At 39.2% G+C, this 18,205-nt stretch overlaps 2 protein-coding genes across 3 annotated transcripts in view; one reads left to right on the plus strand and one right to left on the minus strand.

Annotated features, from left to right (window-relative positions):
• Positions 1 to 1,661: 1,661 nt before the first annotated feature.
• plekhb1 (pleckstrin homology domain containing B1) lies at positions 1,662 to 11,370 on the minus strand. Its single transcript, XM_033640418.2, has 6 exons — positions 10,403 to 11,370; positions 6,324 to 6,476; positions 4,813 to 4,915; positions 4,681 to 4,720; positions 4,496 to 4,586; positions 1,662 to 2,219 (listed from the first exon to the last, which is right to left on the minus strand). The coding sequence occupies exons 1-6, from the start codon at positions 10,437 to 10,439 to the stop codon at positions 2,086 to 2,088; spliced, it is 558 nt and encodes a 185-aa protein (XP_033496309.1). The 5' UTR covers positions 10,440 to 11,370; the 3' UTR covers positions 1,662 to 2,085.
• LOC144458259 (tubulin-specific chaperone cofactor E-like protein) overlaps positions 3,327 to 18,205 on the plus strand; it is a 35,900-nt gene continuing 21,021 nt past the window's right edge. Inside the window, exon 1 of one of the 2 annotated variants that reach the window (XM_078172302.1) lies at positions 3,327 to 3,495. In XM_078172302.1, coding sequence (XP_078028428.1) covers positions 3,437 to 3,495 — 59 coding nt within the window. In that variant the 5' untranslated portion in view covers positions 3,327 to 3,436. Of the gene's footprint in view, positions 3,496 to 16,048; positions 16,128 to 18,205 lie in introns of those variants that run through there. The other variant, XM_033642148.2, reaches the window with a different exon arrangement.

The raw sequence follows: 18,205 nt of genomic DNA on the forward strand, positions 1-18,205 counted from the left end.
GTCTGTTGAGGTGATTGCATTATCATTAGAATGAAAAAAACAACCTTTCCTCTTAGTAATGTTATCAATGCGTTGGTACAAACAGAGTAAAAATAACTTTTTGGATATAATCAATAATGAATATAAAATTGTGACTTACTGAAAATTGAAAATTGGCTTCAATTTTCAGCCTCAGAGGTTGCTACTTACTCAAGCAGCAACCTCTGAGGCTGAAAATTGAAGCCAATGCTGAAAATTGAAAACTTCAGCATTGGCTTCAATTTTCAGCCTTGGAGGTTGCTGCTTGTGACTTACTCAAGCAGCAACTTCCGAGGCTGAAAATTGAAGCCATTGCTGAAGTGCCACAAACTGCAGTTCCTCAAATGGCCACTTGAGGCTGGCTCCAAAAGAGAGTCAATCCCCATAGACCCCCGTGTTAAAATGCCCAAATTTACAACAGAAATAAACATGTTTACAGCCTGGTACAAAAAATGATTTTGGTTTCTGTAGCAAATTTCAACATTCATGACAACTGTACAGGCAGTGTATTTTTTATAACTCACCTGTTTACATTTCATAAAGGCTTAAAATAACGCGTATTTAGGGCCATCCTGCGTCCTTGCAAGCATTACAGGCTGACATGGTCTTTTCTGTTTTTTCATGCGTCCTGGTGCAACAGCATTTGATCTAGATGGCTGAATACAATGGGAAAGAGCAAAGTGAACCTGGAGCGCTTTGTGTTCACAGGGCACAGGTTAAGCGAACCAAACTAAGGACTTAAAGTGAACCATACTCAGACCACCTCCCAAGGGTCTGAGTTTGGTTCACTTCAGAGGGGTCTGAGTTCTCTTGGAGTGTTCACATATGCGCAAAAAATGCTGAGTCACCACTCTGAGTCGGCTTAGAGGTCTGTAAAGTACATCATGTTACATTATGTGGAAGGTTATCCATCGATGATTACTGTAAGAATTGTATCACACATGAAAATTCCATGGCTTTTACAAAACTTTCAATGATTTTTCTAATTCCATGACTTTTCCAGACCGGAAAAAAGTGATGAGGAAATTCCATGACCCTTCCAAGTTTTCCATGACCGTGGGAACCCTGCAAGTGTTTGTGCCAGCTTAAAAAAAATTCCCTTATGGCATTCTAGAGATATGCTTTTAACAAGAATGTGACGGGTGGACAACCCAAAAAACATAATGCCTTCGGCCACGGCAGTCTGTGGCACAGAGGCATATAAATCTTCACTCAAGGTCTACTTATTAGCTTTCTGTAGAGCTTTTAAACACAGTTTCATGGTCTTCCTTAGCACATGGAGCATGTTCAGAAGCTGTTTTCATCCAAAGCATTTTTGCGACTTCCCATCTGTGTTGGATTAAGACATACCCATTGAAGTTCATTCTTGAATTGGACGAATGATACCTTTTTCCTGAGCTTTCAACCATATCACACAGTCTTCATCAGCAGAGGTCGCCTCTTTTGGATCTTTAACTTTTAAGTCAACACAATTCAGGCTAGACGTCCTTAAAGAAATGCTTTGGATGAAGTCCGAACAGTTTGTGTTTCAACAGATCTATCTCCGTGACAACTGAGGCAGCTCCATCCACCGATGAAGACCTTGTAATATGGTTGAAAGCTCGAGGAAAAGCTTGTCAGTCGACCCTTAGTTGGGATGATTCTGTTAAACTAAAATAATATTGCTCAAAAATTGATAATACAGCTTTGTTTGTGATTTAAATACATCAGTTTATTTCCTTTTATAGGCTACACTATGATCAAGCTATGAAGTGTAAAATTCAGGCAGCAGATTGAAGAACATTCAGATACAAAATTACCTTCCAGATGTTTGCAGATGCGCATGCATAGATTCAGTGTGCTGTACACACAAGCACGGGGAATGTATAATTACATAGCGTCCTTCTCAGCTTCTTATATGCAAAAGTGCACATGAAGTAAACGGAACAACCAGAGGAGCAGCTGTTTGTTACAGCAGACATGATCTGAAAAGAGACGATACAAAAGATGAGGTGTTTCTACACATGCTGATGTCAGGCTCCCACACAGGCGGCGTGCAGCGTCATCATGTTGGTAATGATAATGATCTCAGCAGAAGAAGAAGGGCATCCAGAGGAAGGATCGCATGGCCGTCCCTGCTGCCATGCCTGCCAGTAATCCCAGTGCTATGTTCTCTAAAATTCCATCAAACGGGTCCCTCTGCACGATCACCTGGTGGGTTCCTGAGAGAAAAGACACAGGGAGACACATGCCATGTTTGATTTTCACCAGAAACAGTCTACACCTTTTAGTCCTACTGTACGCCAAATAAATGTGGTACATTGTGCACTGATCCTAAATGTAATGGGGCTCCTTGTGAAGGTGTCTTGGCTTTATTAACCCAGTTGATATTCTGTTTGAAAGACATGACTGCTCTCTGGACTTGCAGATGTGCTCAGCTTGTCAGTCTGGACAGATTTTGCACCTTAACTAGCTACTGTATAGTATCGTCTTGTCACATGATCAAATAGAGACTTGACTTTAGGCAACGTCAGCATACATGTGACCCAACAATCATCATTGCATATATGGATGAACCCGCACTTGTGTAGCATCTTTCTAGTCTTCCAACCACCCCATGCAGTTTTTATGCTACGAGTCGCATTCACACACTCATACACTGGTGGCCGAGGCTACTATATGAAGTGCCACCTGCTACTCACTTTTTAAACACTCACACACTGATGGAACAGCCATCAAGAGGAACCTAGGGTTCAGTATCTTGCTCAAGGATACTTCAATATGTAGACTGGAGGAGCCGGGGATTGAACAACTGATCTTTCAATTAGTGGACAACCCACTCTACCTTCTGAGCCACCATATGACATAAATATCAAAGAAAATAAGAAAATACTTATTCAATTGAAAAGTTTTTTTTATAGTTTATTCATCATTTTTCTAGTTCATGTAGATTGTGTTATAGACTGCTACTGACTATTTTACCTAAGAGAAGATAAGATGGCAGAAGTGGCACCATTTTTAATTTAATGTGAGTTTGTCTTTGAACACAAGTGTACACTACCTGCACTGTCTATATTTACACTCCTGTTTCCTGCTCTATATGAACCAATATCAAACATTTGCACAGTAACACATGTGGCTTTCTCATTATTATTCTACAAAAACATTATGTAAAAATGTTGCTTCGTTCTATGTTACTCATTGCTGATTTAATGCACCGCCCGCCTGGCACCCTCAGTGTCACAAATCGAACGCCTCACAGTTCAATGAAGCGACACGCCTGGCAGGTGTGCACTGTGCAGGTAAAGCTACGTGGGAAAGGACAAAGGACAGAGGGGGGAAATGGCGGACCTTGAAAAGCATAAATTGGCGTACTAAAGTAAAGTTAAACTGAAGCTTGACATTTGGGTGGGACTCCGCTGGATTATCTGGAGTTTCCATGGTGGACAGGAGGAAACAGAGGAGAGGAGGAGACAGCCAGGGATCTGCAGGGGAGAGGTCAGTTAAGTGTGTGTGTGTTAGTGCTGCTTACAGGCACTGTAAATGCTGTCTGGGTTATGTGTTGGTCTTGTATTTGATCAGTGCATGCGCACTCGCCATGTTGCTCAGTGTTAAATGTTTTGAGGAAACTGACTCAGAGGAACACTGTTGCTGCTGACTGCCAAGGCCTCAGCCAGGAATTTAGAAAGACTGAGGTGGTGAATTCAGGTTCCCCCAGTGCACCAAAACAATGACTAAATTCAAAAGTTTTTAAATGTTTGGATTTTTAATATTTTGTATGCAGTTAACTTAAAAAAAAAAAAAAGATTTACAGCATTTATTTCCCAACATGAAGGCTGAAATTCATCTCTATGTGGAAATATTAGAATATTTAATTTTGGTGGCCTAAAAGTAATCAAAATTGAATATGTTGAGTCTTCCCAATGCGGGCCTTACACCAAACAACTTTTAAAGCAGTATCACTGTTGCAGGCAAATTACCTGTGTTTAAGAGAAAAAAGGAATGAAGAGGTCATTAAACTTGGGTTGCCAGTTTTAACGCATACCATGATATTAGAATTGATGGTTATCATACCATGTACATTTGCTTATCTATGATACTGTAAAAAAAAAAAAAAAGCAACTTCAGTTATTTTCAAAAGGCAGACTTTTTATACAAACTTACAAGTTTTTAGGAAGGGTTGCAGTGGTCAATTTCAGCTTTATTTTACTTTTTACACAAACTTTAATTTAAAAAAAAATGGTTTCAAGTTTCAGTTATAGTAAAAAAAACACTTGTTCATCCAAAAATAACCTGGTTTCATTCCTTTAAGGGTCAACTTGACTCACAAAAATAACTCCGTAAAACCGTGTTACCATGAAACCACAATATTTTCTGAGATGGTTAATGCACTAGGAAAATCTCATACCATTTTCAAAGTCTTCTGGAAGGCACAAGTAGAAGATGCTTGTTGGCTTGGGGTTTGCTTTCGTGTTCCTGCATCACTACGGTAACATACCTGGTCCTGCTCCAGGTGTGATGTAGACAGTCTGGTAGCTGTTGATGGGCACAGCCTGGTAGGAGTCATCGTATGGGTCGTATGTGAACACCTACAGAAAGACAACTTTAAGCACTGAGGTGGAAATAACAAAAACATCGAACAGATCATGTCTCAGCTCTGACAGAGAGCAATCGATCACTCACCGGGTTTCTCCTGGTGTCCAGCAGAGTCAGTTTCCACGCTCTGAAAAAAGACATGAACAGGAGTGAGGAACTGGTGGATTGATGTAAAGGGAGGCAGAGCATACAAGACATGAGTGCAGTGAGGGTACGTACATGGATTCGTCCTCGCTGTTAGCACACAGATTGACTGTTGAGCCGTTTGCGAGCTGAACCACAATGAGATTCTCCCTGGGATTACTCTCTGGTGGAGTCACACCTGCAGCCCAGAAACAAGTTAAAGAAGTAATTCATCCAAAAATGAGCAGATTTTGAACAGTCCTTTGTCTGTTCAAACTTCAGAGACATATCGAAGTCTTATGATCAAACATTAAATATTTCATTTTGGCTGATCTATAAAGCGATGCAGGCTATTGGATTTTTTGTGGATATCCGATATGCCAATATGTGACAACTTACTTGACTGATAACCCATACCGACCAGCAGGTGGAGACATGAAATACAATACTTTTCTTTTAAATCCGATATTGGCCGATACCAATGATGTGCTGATATTATCGTGCATCCCTAGATATATATTTACTATTATATATTTTATTCAACTAAGAATCAGTAGATGCTCATGTTAAGATTTACAAAATCAGCTGAGAAAATCCGTTAATGTTTTCTGATTGGCGCAACAAGCAGTCTGCTGTCACTCAACATAAAAACATGATTACTTAAATGGTGGTGAAAACATTTAGTCGATTTAATTGTCTTTACTTAATGAATAGAAAGGCCGAACTGTCCTACTGGGGGACCACTGCCACCAGGGAGTACTGTTGCCATGAAGGGGATACTTGGTCTGCCACAGTCAGTACATTTACATGACTTTAGAGAAATCAATTTATTGTGTCAGTCCGACTAAAACTGGACTTAACATACATGTAAATGTGTTAGTCCGACTGAAATTTTACTCTATCAAATTTCTCAAAGTCGAATTAAAACACCCAGATAATGTGGTTGGGAGTTGAATTACTCCTGCATGTATGCAGTCAATCAGACTCAAACTTGCCGAGGCGCTCTGAGCATGCTCCAACGTTTCCGCCCCGAGCTTTGATCCAGAAGTCAAAAGCATTAATGCATAATAGATGAAGAGGCCTAAAACAACATGGCAAAATCTGCCACCAGAGTCATGTTTTTTCTGACGAACGAAATATACAAAGCTGTAAAGTTGTCCACCATAGTACCAGTTAGCTGCTAGCTAACCGTAGCTAACTCGTTTGTTGATTATTTGGTCTCCCGGCTGGTTTCCCAGCCGAACATTGCGTCGTAAAAAGATGATCTATGTTGATCACTTCACCCACCAGTGGTTTTAATGTTTTGGCTCATCGGTGTATATGTACATACTAATACTCTCGCATGATGGCTGTCTGCACTACCGGTCTTGAAAAACTGGAAAGGCATATTGTTGGTTAAAGTCTTTGCTTTCTCTAAATTGAAACCAGCCTATTAGATCATAACATCTCTAAATAGTGGCCTTGCAACAAATATCTGTCTCTTCATCTGCTCAATGCTCCACTGTGTCCACCAGTACAGCTTTAAGATGGATGCTTGTGGGTTTGACCAATGCTTGTTGGCTCAAAACATTATTTTTTAATACAGGTTGAACAGCAGCGTGCCTTACCTCCACATTCCAGGCCAGATCTCACATCTACACATGATGTCTTGAGGCTGACGCGGTGCTCCAACTCTCGCCTACTGTCAGTCTTGTAGAAGCAAAGACTCCCATCTATCCAGAGGTCACACCAGTTTAACTTCCAGCGTTTTAGGTAAGAAGCTAGAGAAGAGACAAATGTTAGGGTGAACCTTTAGTGTTTGTCCTTGAAGGGGCAGGTAGTATTCATTTAAGGTTGTAGCCATGAGTCTGGAGCCCTGCTTTTTAGATGTGACGCAGCAGAAAAGCATCGGCCACTGCTATTGCTGAATGTCTTCTTATATGCCAACCGGCTGATGGCGTTCAATAAGAAGAATATCAGCTGATACCGATGTTCAGCTGATAAATCGCTGCATCCCTGGTTGTGTTTTTTGGATGTAGTATGTTTTCCAGCAGATACATCCCCATTGACTGTCCTGGGTAAGCCACTTAAGGACATGGCCAGGGACAATTAATGGGATTAGAAGTTACAAAGGTCGAAGTTTCATAACCGGTACAGTTTTCACTTTCTAGAAAATGCCCAGTTACCTGTTTGAAGCCAAGTTTATATTGAATGATGAATGTCAGGTGAGGATTTTGTTTAAGGATTAAGATGTACTGGGTGTGGAAAAATCCTGAAAACCACAGAAACAATAGTGATACATCGACTGATGTTATCCTCTCATGGATACATCGATATCTACACGTGAAGAAAGAAACTGCAGTATAGCAATGCTAAGAAAATGTCCTGTCTCTGTTAAATTGTTTGAGAGCACCAACAAGTTTACTATTTAAGAGATCCTTTTTGAAAATGTTTAGTTATTTAAAGAATATTCATTCTTTAAAAAACTGTCAGATATCGACACTAGCCCCACAAACCAAGTATTGGTTGGTCTAAAGTACATAATCAGATGTTGTTCTGTAACTGGAAAATCAAATGTTTGATTCCTGTGACAGCCAACATGTCTTTCATTACTGAGATGTATTTTAAAATTTTAAAGAGCGTTTCTTAAAATAACAAAGGAGAAAACACACTCATAATAATGAGGAAAAAATCGGGAGTGCTGCACTGGGTTAAGGCACTGTGGTTAATTATAAAAAATCAGGTGCTCTTCCAGAACAGGGCAAATAGTTACATAACAATAATAAACATCGACTGGCCGGCTCACTCAGTGTAAAAGTCCATGGTACAGGCAGGCAGTCCAAAAGTACATCCAAGGTACCTTCATTACCCTCTTTTCCACCGCAGGAACTTTTCTCATTTACCCGGGCTTTTGACTTTCTTTCCCTCAACCCAAAACTTTCCCTGGAAAAAGTACCTACTAGTAGGGGGTAGGACTTTTCAGATTACAGATTCAGATTCAGATTCAGAATACTTTATTAATCCCCGGGGGGAAATTGTTTTTGTTCCAATGCTCCGTGCAAAGTAGAAATAGAAATACAGCATGAATGGAAACAAGAGATAAAGATGAAGATATAAATAAGATACTAAAATAGACAATGAAATAAATAAATAAAATAAAATATTAAAGTAGACATTAACATAAAATAAAATAAATATTAAAGTAGACATTAAAATAAAATAAAATAAAATATTAAAGTAGACAATAAAATAAAATAAAATATTAAAGTAGACAATAAAATAAAATAAATAATAAAATAGCAGACAATCTGAAATATATACAATATACAATGAAATGGTTGTAGCGTTATAAATGAAATAAGAATGAGTAATTATAATTATATTGTGTGTTTTGTTTTATAAAAAGCCAAATGAGTCCGATCATCAGAGGGAGGAGTTGTACAGTTTAATGGCCACAGGTAAGAATGACTTCCTGTGGCGCTCAGTGGTACATTTAGGAGCAATCAGTCTCTGGCTGAAGGTGCTCCTCTGTTCGACCAGAGCGTTGTGGAGAGGGTGAGAGCCATGCTGAAGTTACCCGGAATTCTTGAGGGGCAGGGCTGTGTGCTGAAGAACGCTGATTGGTGGAACACACACATGCAGTATGCTTCACTTAGTTTGTGTTTTGACTAAGGATCGGTGCCGACACCTGGTACTAAATTAGCCCTGGGGCTACATTATCAAAGACCATAGTATTGATCAGCGCTAATGGTATCGGTTCTTCTGTGCTGGCGCTGAACTCCTCCACATACGTACACACACACATACACACGCCTATACAACACGGTAACCGATGAACAGCTGAGCTGCCGTGGTGGAAATGAAGTGAAGATAACTCAAAAATGACTCGTTGACGGCAGCTACTCGTTACTGTAAGTGACAGTAAACCTTAGCGAGTAAGAAGCCAGTACTTTATCAATACATGTGTAGAACACGTAGACAGTGACATTCAATATGCTCCGTCCACAGTCTCTCATCCACCGACACTAACATTATGTCTTACACAAGGACAGCACACGAGTTCAGCTGATAGTGAATTGTTACTAATAAGCTCAAATAACAGCTGTCTGTATCTAGACTAACTTAGTTTGACACTTATCTTAAAATACTTTTAAACTGAGCTGCTGGTTGAGACAAACAGCCCCAACTCTTTAGCAGCACGTAACCAGCCAAGCTGGTGGAGCCAAATACAGGGCACACGCCGAATCATCTATGTCATCACGCTAATTTGAATAAATTTCCCGAAACTTTGAGGTGCAGTGGAAACGCAAACCACACAGATTACCAGGAATTCTTTTACCCAGTTAAATAAATTCCTGGTAATAAAAGTTCCTGGAAATTTTGGTGGAAAAGGGGCTATTGATACACGGATAAACCATCGCGTTTCAACTGGAGAGTCTTCATCAGGGTGAATAGCAGATACTGGTCAGTGATCCGGTGTTGAAGACTCTCCAGTTGAAAGGCGTTGTCACCAACCATGTCAGTCTTCCCTGTTCCAAAATCAAACCCTGAAAAGTGTAGGGTTAGCTAGCTAGCTACTGAAGATATAGCCTACTGAATGTATACACATGCTGATTTTGCTTTTTAATGATTGTAACAGTGAAACAAAGGCCGACCCTGCTGTACAGGAACCAGTGAAGGGAAGCAGGGAAACTTTGCTGATATTCAACCAGCTGTGTGTCATTGCAGTATACGCAGATGAACGTTGTTTGACTTCCCCCGCAGATCCCTGCCCATCCAGCGGCAGAGGTCTGGGTGCTGGCAGCGGCACGGAGAGGACGCCAACCACTGTTTATCTGCACACACTGTGATGCCACACAGCTGGTTCAATATCAGCAAAGTTTATCTTTATATTCATTGTGTTCTGTGGCGATCAGCAGTGATGTGGTGGTTCACTTTTACACTGTGATCTGTAGCCTATAGTTCGGCTTTAGCTTCTAACTGTCTTTGTCTTTTTAACCTGTTGTTGCTGCTGAGTCAGTTTGACATCCTGGATATATCCTTCAAACACAGACTGTAGGTCCCTCTGTCTGCTTCTCTCTGGAATCAATGTTTCATTTTTCCAAAAATATGATAATATTCCTTCAGGGAGTGCAGTTAGTTACAGTGTGGGCTCCATGCTAACTCTACCATCACAAAGGGGCGGGGCTTAGCAAAAGGTCAGTTGTTTATTTTCTCTAAGAAACAGTTAATAAAAAGATGGAGAAAACTGAAAATCCTCACATCAGTGTAGGGTTGCAATGGTATGATAATCACCTCAGAAAATATTGTGGTTTCATGGTATTGTTATTGTTTTATTACTATAAAAAACTTTAATGGAAGTATGTGTAAAATAAATACAGTAAAGTTAAAACTGACTGCTGCAACCCTACAGAAAACCTTTTTTTTTTTTTTTAAATGTTAGTTTGTGTGAAAGGTCTTCCCTTCTGAAAAGAAAATACTAAAATAAAGTTGAGATTCTCCGCCCAGTTGCATTTTGTAAAAATATCATAGATAAGCAAATGTACACAATATGATAACCTTCAACTTTCATATCACGGTGTACCTTAAAACAGGTACTGCTGCAACCCCACATTGGAGAAATTGGAATTTTGCTCCTTATCATAACAGCCAGAGCTGTCAAACAACCCTGCTGATCATGTTTGGAAACCATCCTGTATGAACTCACTCTGTCTCCACAGCCAGCCTGACCTCAGGAGCGCCATGTGTCTCAGCTGTTGTCCCTCTGGGTATGATGATGATGATGATGATAATCCAATGGAAGCAGAAAAAGAAAAGTAATTCTGTGTATGAGAGTAAGTGATCCAGCAGCTTGTTCAGACTCCTCTGCCTCTGTGTCCTGTCCGTCCCACAGACACTGAGGCACTAGTAGAATAATCTGGACTAAGATTGACTCACTGGATCATTCCGGATTAGGAGTGTTTTGCCACTCCCTCTTGCCCCGTCTCATCTTCCTCACTCTTTCTGGACTGATTTTCCTCCTTACTCTCCCACCGTGAGCCATTCCTCCTCCTTACTGTTGAATACTCTTCTTACATCATCATAAACTAAACTCGTGAGCCCTGCCCCATTCATCTATACACACACATATATAGCATGCTTTTACAAGTTAATCCCTGCACTTAAATAACAACATGAGGATTAGCCTATTAGTCCCCGGGTCAGTTATGAGAGTCTTTCCAGGATGTCTGCAGGGCTACCTGGGATGCACTGATGACATCATTTCCTTTTATAGTTCAACTAAATAAAATCCACCACAAATTACACATTTAAACAGCTCCCAAATTTTTTCCACCTGGACCTTTATGCTCTGCCATTTCTCCTCTACTCATCACGCTGTAACCTGTGACAGGCTGTTGTGATACCACAACTATCACACATTCACACATATATGGAGTTTTTTATCGAGTTGTGAGCATCACTTAGGTTTACATTGCTAAAGGTTTATGACAAAATCACTTGATGCATGGCGAGAGAGGAGAGGGAGAGACGCTGTGCTGCTGCCAGAGGAGCCGCTGAATGAGTTCCTTCTGAGCGGTAAGTCACTAAAAGAGTCTGAGAAGTCCGGGGCTGTTCATAAAACATTCAGGATGCCACAGTTTATTCCACACTACTGAAGCTGCTCCTCTTTTTGGAACCACCATAGAGCGGTAAAAAATTCACTTTTAGCCATGCTTGTTGTTGCCGTAGGTAACAGTATGGCGTCAATGTGTCGAAAGTCAAAATACTGCCAATATCATGATATGAATTTTTAATATCATTAAACATTATACAGGTATTATCGTGAACTAGATGAACTAGATGATATGGCACACCCCTTTCTTTTTTACTTTTTGATAGTAGGAAAGTATATTAATCACAGCTTCCTCTTTGTGTTCAGACACTTTCTTCAAAAACAAACTCCTACCACGTATCTTAACTGTGTAATGAACTATGACACAGCTAACTATCCAGAAAAAGTCCCATTTCTTAAAACAGTTGTAAATCTAACGGAGTCTGGTGAGCCACAGACCCTTCAGGATGTCACATAGATGTCATTTAGTTTAGTTTATCTGAGAGAAAGACTATTTTTAATCTGCAGTCCTTGGCCATGACGTTTAAAAAAAAAAAACACTTCCTAAAATACATCAAAGCAAAAACAAACACAAGGCATGCAGTTCAAGATTGGAAAAAAGACACAGTTGCAGAAGTGGTACATACAGCACAACACTGCAAATAAGCAGGACATAGAAGTAGTTTTAAATGGTTACTCAAAGATCTGTAAGTGTTTTCTTGTCTCATTGTGAATTGGAGATATATTTCACTCTCATGGACCTGTGACACACCAGGCTGACTGGCTGAAGGCACAACAGAATAGTGCTGTTTCCTCTTATAGACCCCTTAGTGCAGGGGTCAGCAACCTAAACTGTCAAGAGCCATTTTTTGACTAAAAAGATTTTTTTAAAAATCTGCCTGGAGCTGCAGAACATATTTGAAACACACATCATTGTAACACTGCGTATTAAGTCTAAATTAGCCTATCAACATTAAAAATAAGTCTAAATGTGCATTCAGTGTTTGCGCTGAAAGCAAACAACTCTGTGCACCCACTCTTAAATTCTGTATATTCCTCTGAGACTTTTATCACTATAGATTTGGAATCCATTGCTTGCCGAGCTCGGAAGGTTCAAGACAAGCTACTGCGTTTGACGTTTAGTAATTTAGAGAATTGTTGAGACTTTTTTCCTTCTTTTTTTTTAAATTCAATACATAGGCCACACATTTTTACAATTGGAGAATGTAAGAATTTCTTCAGGGCTATAACATTGATAAAAAAAAAAATTAAAAAAAAAGTTATTTAAAAGTTATTTAAGTACCAAAAACTGCAGTTCCTCTCACAGCCACTTGAGGCTGGCTCCAGAAGCCAGTCAGTCCCCATAGGCCCCATGTTAAAATGCTGAATTTACAGCAGAAATAAACATATTTACAGCCTCGTTCATAAACCAGTTTTGGTCTCTGTGGCTAAAGTTACACATAATCAAGGACAAGCCACAGTGACAAGCTGTCTGCCAATAGTGTCCTCAGCTTTTTAGTCACATCCACCTCTTGCTCCTCCATAGCTCCACCCACTCATCCAAATATGGTCACTTCTGGCTCCAAAAAACCCCGAAATGGTTACAGCCAAAGTGCCACACTCAGGGTTTCAAAGAGTCCACAGACCAGTGGGTGACGTCACGGTCCACTACAGTGATGGACGACTTTGCATGCCAAGCACAAGTTGGCATGTTATATTGGGTCATCCCAATTTAAAATCTGATATATTTATAGAATTGGACATTGATGGAAACGCCTTGATTTTTTTTAACCTAGTGTATGAAGTACTGGTTTTATGGCGAGCCAGGTGGTTTTGATGTACGATGGTTGGCCTGTAACCAGCCTGTTAAACAGTGAATCAGATAAGTGAAAATCATAGAATGTAGAAACATCTTGGCAGCCTCTGCTTAAGTGATTTCCGATGGATTGGAAATGTGCAAGATTGAACTGGACAGTTTTTTAAAACTAAGTGACTTAAATGAGACGTTAAAGTCAGTTAACACCGACTAAATGTGTCTAAACCAGCCAGCAAGTTCTTCTTCTCCCGTGGCTCTCACATTCCTGTAGCAGATAAACAATACTGGCTGTAAGTGAATTAAAAAAATCTTACTCAGCTACAACAGTAAAATGCTACTTATGTATTGCTGCATCAGTATGTGTAATATAAATGTATTAATATGCATCAGTCAAAGAGGCAATTTTTACTTTTACTTTAAATAAAGTATATTTACCTGATGTCTTGATGAAATGCAGGACTTTTACTTGTAATGGAGTATTTAAAAATTGCTGTACTTTTTCAAACACTGCTTTTTGGTGGCAGAGTCTCCATGTACAGTGCTTTTTGGCTGTACGCAACATGACTGCCATCTAGTGGCAGCATGTGGTAGAGCTGTTTAGTTCCTTCAGGCAGACTGTTCCACAGTTTAGGGGCATATAAATGATGCAAACAATAAAAGACATCGTTAATCCAGCTTGCAGTTTCTTTCTGAACAGTCTCTAAGACTGTTAAAGATCAATTAAATTATTTTCTATTGTAAAAATGAGTTTAGTTTCAAATTGAATCATTTTGTCATTGTAACCTTTTAATTAACCTGTGAAATGACTTCCTGTCATGAAGAGATCTGCGTCATATTTCATGCAAAATTCAGTCAGATGTTTTAATTTGATCTTAATTAACTGTTTGGAGAAGTTATGGAAAAATAAGCCGAGTTAATGTTATTTAATCAAAATTACATCACCAAGGAGATGAACTTCATGTTGTCTTTGACCTACATGCATGCAGTTTTAAGTAGCCGACCGGGAGCCATGTATTGCTACGTCAGCTACATCATTTAAATACTAATAACATATTATCAAGTACAGTCTAAAGCAGTGGTTGCCAGCTGGTGGGACATGGTGTAAAAGTGGGTTGCGGTTACATTCTTAATGGACTGCAAGTGACTCGTGAATGTACCAATTTTGTAAAAAGCAACTTTATTTTAAAGTACAGTGAATTTCCAGCATACAGCTTTTATTTTGAAGTGCTGTTTCTCTCTGTAGAGGGAATGAATGCTTAACAGAGACATCAAACTACCTCAGTGACTTGGCCAAATGCTGAAGTATGACAATGAATATATTGAACTTTGTAGATCTTGAACTGATGAATAGAAATCTGGACCCCGTGGCTCTGGACCAGTTGGGAACCACTGGTCTAAAGGACCAAGAGTAGAACAAAAATGCCAGTGGGACCAAGCAGCTACATTGGAGTGTGTAGCCTACGTATGTGTGCAACAATTTGGCTAAAAATACTGAATTTATGACCGATTATTTTTGCCTTGTCTTGTTTTTACATAACCGAAATAAAGTGATTTCTTTCCATCACTGCATTGAACATCAAATGTAAACAATGATATGTATTTATTTAACTTTCTGTATTGTTTATGTGATGTAGGCTACAAGTGCCTTGACTCAAACTTCAGAAATTATATTATAAACCATAGTTGTTGTTTTTTTGTTTTTTTAACCACTAAATTTGACAACTAATTTAGGAGCAACCAGGTGAAAGGGTTTGAAGTAGGTATTTGTGGTTAGTGAGACTAGATATTATCTTAGATTTTGGATACCTTAATATCATAAGTGGTGTCTCCTCCTGGTTTAAAAGGCTGCAATACAGTAAAGTGATGTAATGTTCTTAACTTTACAGACTCCTCTAGCTGTTATGGTATTTGTCTTTACCCACTTAGTCGATATATCCACATTACTGGTAAGCCAGTACATATTGGCCCTACATATTGTTGCTGTGTAGATATTGAGGTATTCAGTCGAAAATATAGTGATATTTAAATTTCTCCATATCACCCAGCTGCACTATTACTACTACTAATACTTCCTATCAATACAAGTAATAGTAATAATCATTCTCAACTGGGGCCACAAGGTCACTCCTGTATATTCCTTGTCTGGGTTGACAAAGAAAATGAATTACTATTTTCTATCTCAGGAAATAGTTATTGACATCTGGTAGCCTGTACATCAAATTTGTATGTGCAGCACACTCAAATGTGCACCCAAAAACAGTATTTTATTTTAATTTTTTTTAGTTGTTATTTTAAAAGTCTGTGAAAATGCAAGTGATTGAGAACTGTTCAGGTGAAGGGCTTCCTTATCACCCTGAAAATGCATTTAAGCCCAGTTAATTTGCCAAATATCCTGCAGGGTTATGCTGCAGGGTTGAACTGGTCACTGTGTGACTTTAAATGACCATACAGCTGTTTTTTCATGTTTGAAAAAAACTACCAGTGTGTAGGTCGGGTACTATTACCCTATTTCTACTGCTAATACTTGTAATCAGTGTAAGTAACAGTAATAATCATTCCCAACTGCGCCCGCAAGGTCACCCTTTATATTCCTTGTCTGGGTTGACAAAGAAAATGACTTTTTTCTTTTCCTTAGCAAATATTGTTGACAACATTTTGTAGCCTGCACATCACATTTGTATGGGCAGCACACTAACTTGTGCACCCAAAAACAAAACAAACAAATATATATTTTAGTTGTTATTTTAAAAGCCTATGAAAATGCGAGGGAAATTGAGGATTTTTTATTTTTTTTAATTTATGTATTTTTTTTTAAATTTAATTTAATTTTCTATTTTTTGCCGGTTAATGCCTTTATTATTTCTTGTGTATAGTTTTTAAAAGAATAATATACATTGAGGAAGACGGGAAAAAAAACCTAGACATTTAAACAACGTCACTTCCGGAGAAGTAGGCGTGTCTTAAACTGTCAACTAACCGAAGAACAACAAAAACAAACACAACATCGAGGGGGTTCCGGGGACGGTGAGTGCAATGGTCTCCAAATATACCCGTTACTAAATGCAATATGGATACTAACATGGGGCGTTAGACCGTCGAGACATTAGCACGACTCCATTTTAACAGCCACTTAAATCAAAACACTTTTTACGATGTGACGGTAAAGGTGAAGGTAGCTAAGTTACAGTGGCACCTCAAACACTGACACTGCAATGTAATTGTGCAGCGGTTAAATATATAAATATACCGACCGTTACTTTCAAAATGTCGACCTTCAAATCAACATTTTGGCCATTTGTTTTTGCACGAGCGACATCAGGCAGCCAGGCCTCGGTCGTAACCAGCCCCACCCCCCCACCCCCCAAACGTGCCGTGCTTATCTCGCTTGAAGAATGTTTCACCAAACCCCGTTGACAAACCTGTTAGTTCAATGTAGCGTCGCCTGTTACTAAGCTTATGAAATAGATACAGTCTTACTTTCGGGTTATTTTTAATCGTTGTGGGTCGCCATTCAATTCGGCATCAGTAAAACCTTATTTGCTACTTCCTGTTAAACTGTATCTTGAAATTGTTTTAGTATTGTTGCCACTAACTGCACCGCGGAGGGCAGCAGCGAGTAGTTTTAAAGGTGAGCTTTTACACAGAAAAATAATTTGGTGCTTGTTAGGTGTGCCGATTTGAAGAAAAGCTAAAGTAACATTTCAATCTGTCATTTTATATGAAAAACACCCAGGGTGAGAGACTTAACATTAAATGATAAGGTTTAAATGGGATGTGTTTCTCTGTGTAATACTGTTAGCTTTGTCTGGCGTATGTTTATCAAACCTTCTTGAAAGCGTCTGTATTGTCTTTCTCGGCCCTGCCAGGAAACCAGCTGTCACTCTACCTTTCTTTGTCAGTTTCATAATGCAGGTTCATCCCTTTTTGTGTGGTGCAACGTCTGCCTTCCTGTATTCTCTCCATTCATGCACCATCAGGGACTCTTCTCTACTTATCAGAGGAGAGGGTGGCTGGGGTGTGACTTCGTTTTGTGATTATGTCCCTCACCAAAGCTAAAAATATTCTTCCTTGGGCCTCCCTGAGTGACTTGGCAGAAAATGCACGACCCTCACCCCAACATAAATTAGTTACAACATTTTTAAACTTAACCTTTGATGTTTGAAAGTTGAAAAGGGTTGAAGTTGGAAACGAAATCCTGGAGTTGAAAAAAAGCCCTAGTTTTTCACTCTACGCTGGTTAGTAAGTGCAATATCCACTTTTTTTTTTTTTTGTTTTTACGAATCACAATATGTCAGGGTATTTTTGCGATAACAATATTACATCATGATATGACAAATAAGTTTAAAAAAAAGTGTATTACTAATGTAAGAAAATAAAATTGCAGCAAAATAAGTGATATAGTTTTACAGTTTGCTTCAAATATTAAGTAAAAACTAAAATGATCTCTTATTTCTTTAGTTTGTGAACAACAACAGTAACTCAGAGTGAGATTCAGATTGTGTAATAATATTAATAGTTCAACTAAACAAAATCTACCACAAATTACACATTTAAACAGCTCCCAAATACAAAAAATGTCCCCTGGGATCTAAATCAACAGGGGATTTCCTTCTGTTAGTAAAATTCACCTGGACCTTTATGCTCTGCCATTTCTCCTCTAATCATCACGCTGTAACCTGTGACAGGCTCTTATGATACCACAACTATCACACATTCACATATATGGAGTGTTTTGTTGAGTTGCGAGTGTCACGTAGGTTTACATTACCAAAGGTTTATGACAAAATCACTTGACAACACTGACTCCTGTGTGCGCACGGCGAGAGAGGAGAGGGAGAGACGCTGTGCTGCTGCCAGAGGAGCCACTGAATGAGTTCCCTCTGAGCGGTAAATCACTAGAAGAGTCTGAGAAGTCCGGGGCTGTTCATAAAACATTCAGGACGCCACAGTTTATTCCACACTACTGAAGCTGCTCCTCTTTTGGAACCACCGCAGAGTCGGTACTGCGTCAATATGTCAATGAGACGAAATATTGCAAGTATCACAACATGAATTTTTCATATCGTATTAAACGTTATACAGCTATTATTGTGAAGGATATG

The sequence above is a fragment of the Epinephelus lanceolatus genome, chromosome 11 (assembly GCF_041903045.1).
Source record: "Epinephelus lanceolatus isolate andai-2023 chromosome 11, ASM4190304v1, whole genome shotgun sequence".
Classification (NCBI taxonomy): domain Eukaryota; kingdom Metazoa; phylum Chordata; class Actinopteri; order Perciformes; family Serranidae; genus Epinephelus; species Epinephelus lanceolatus.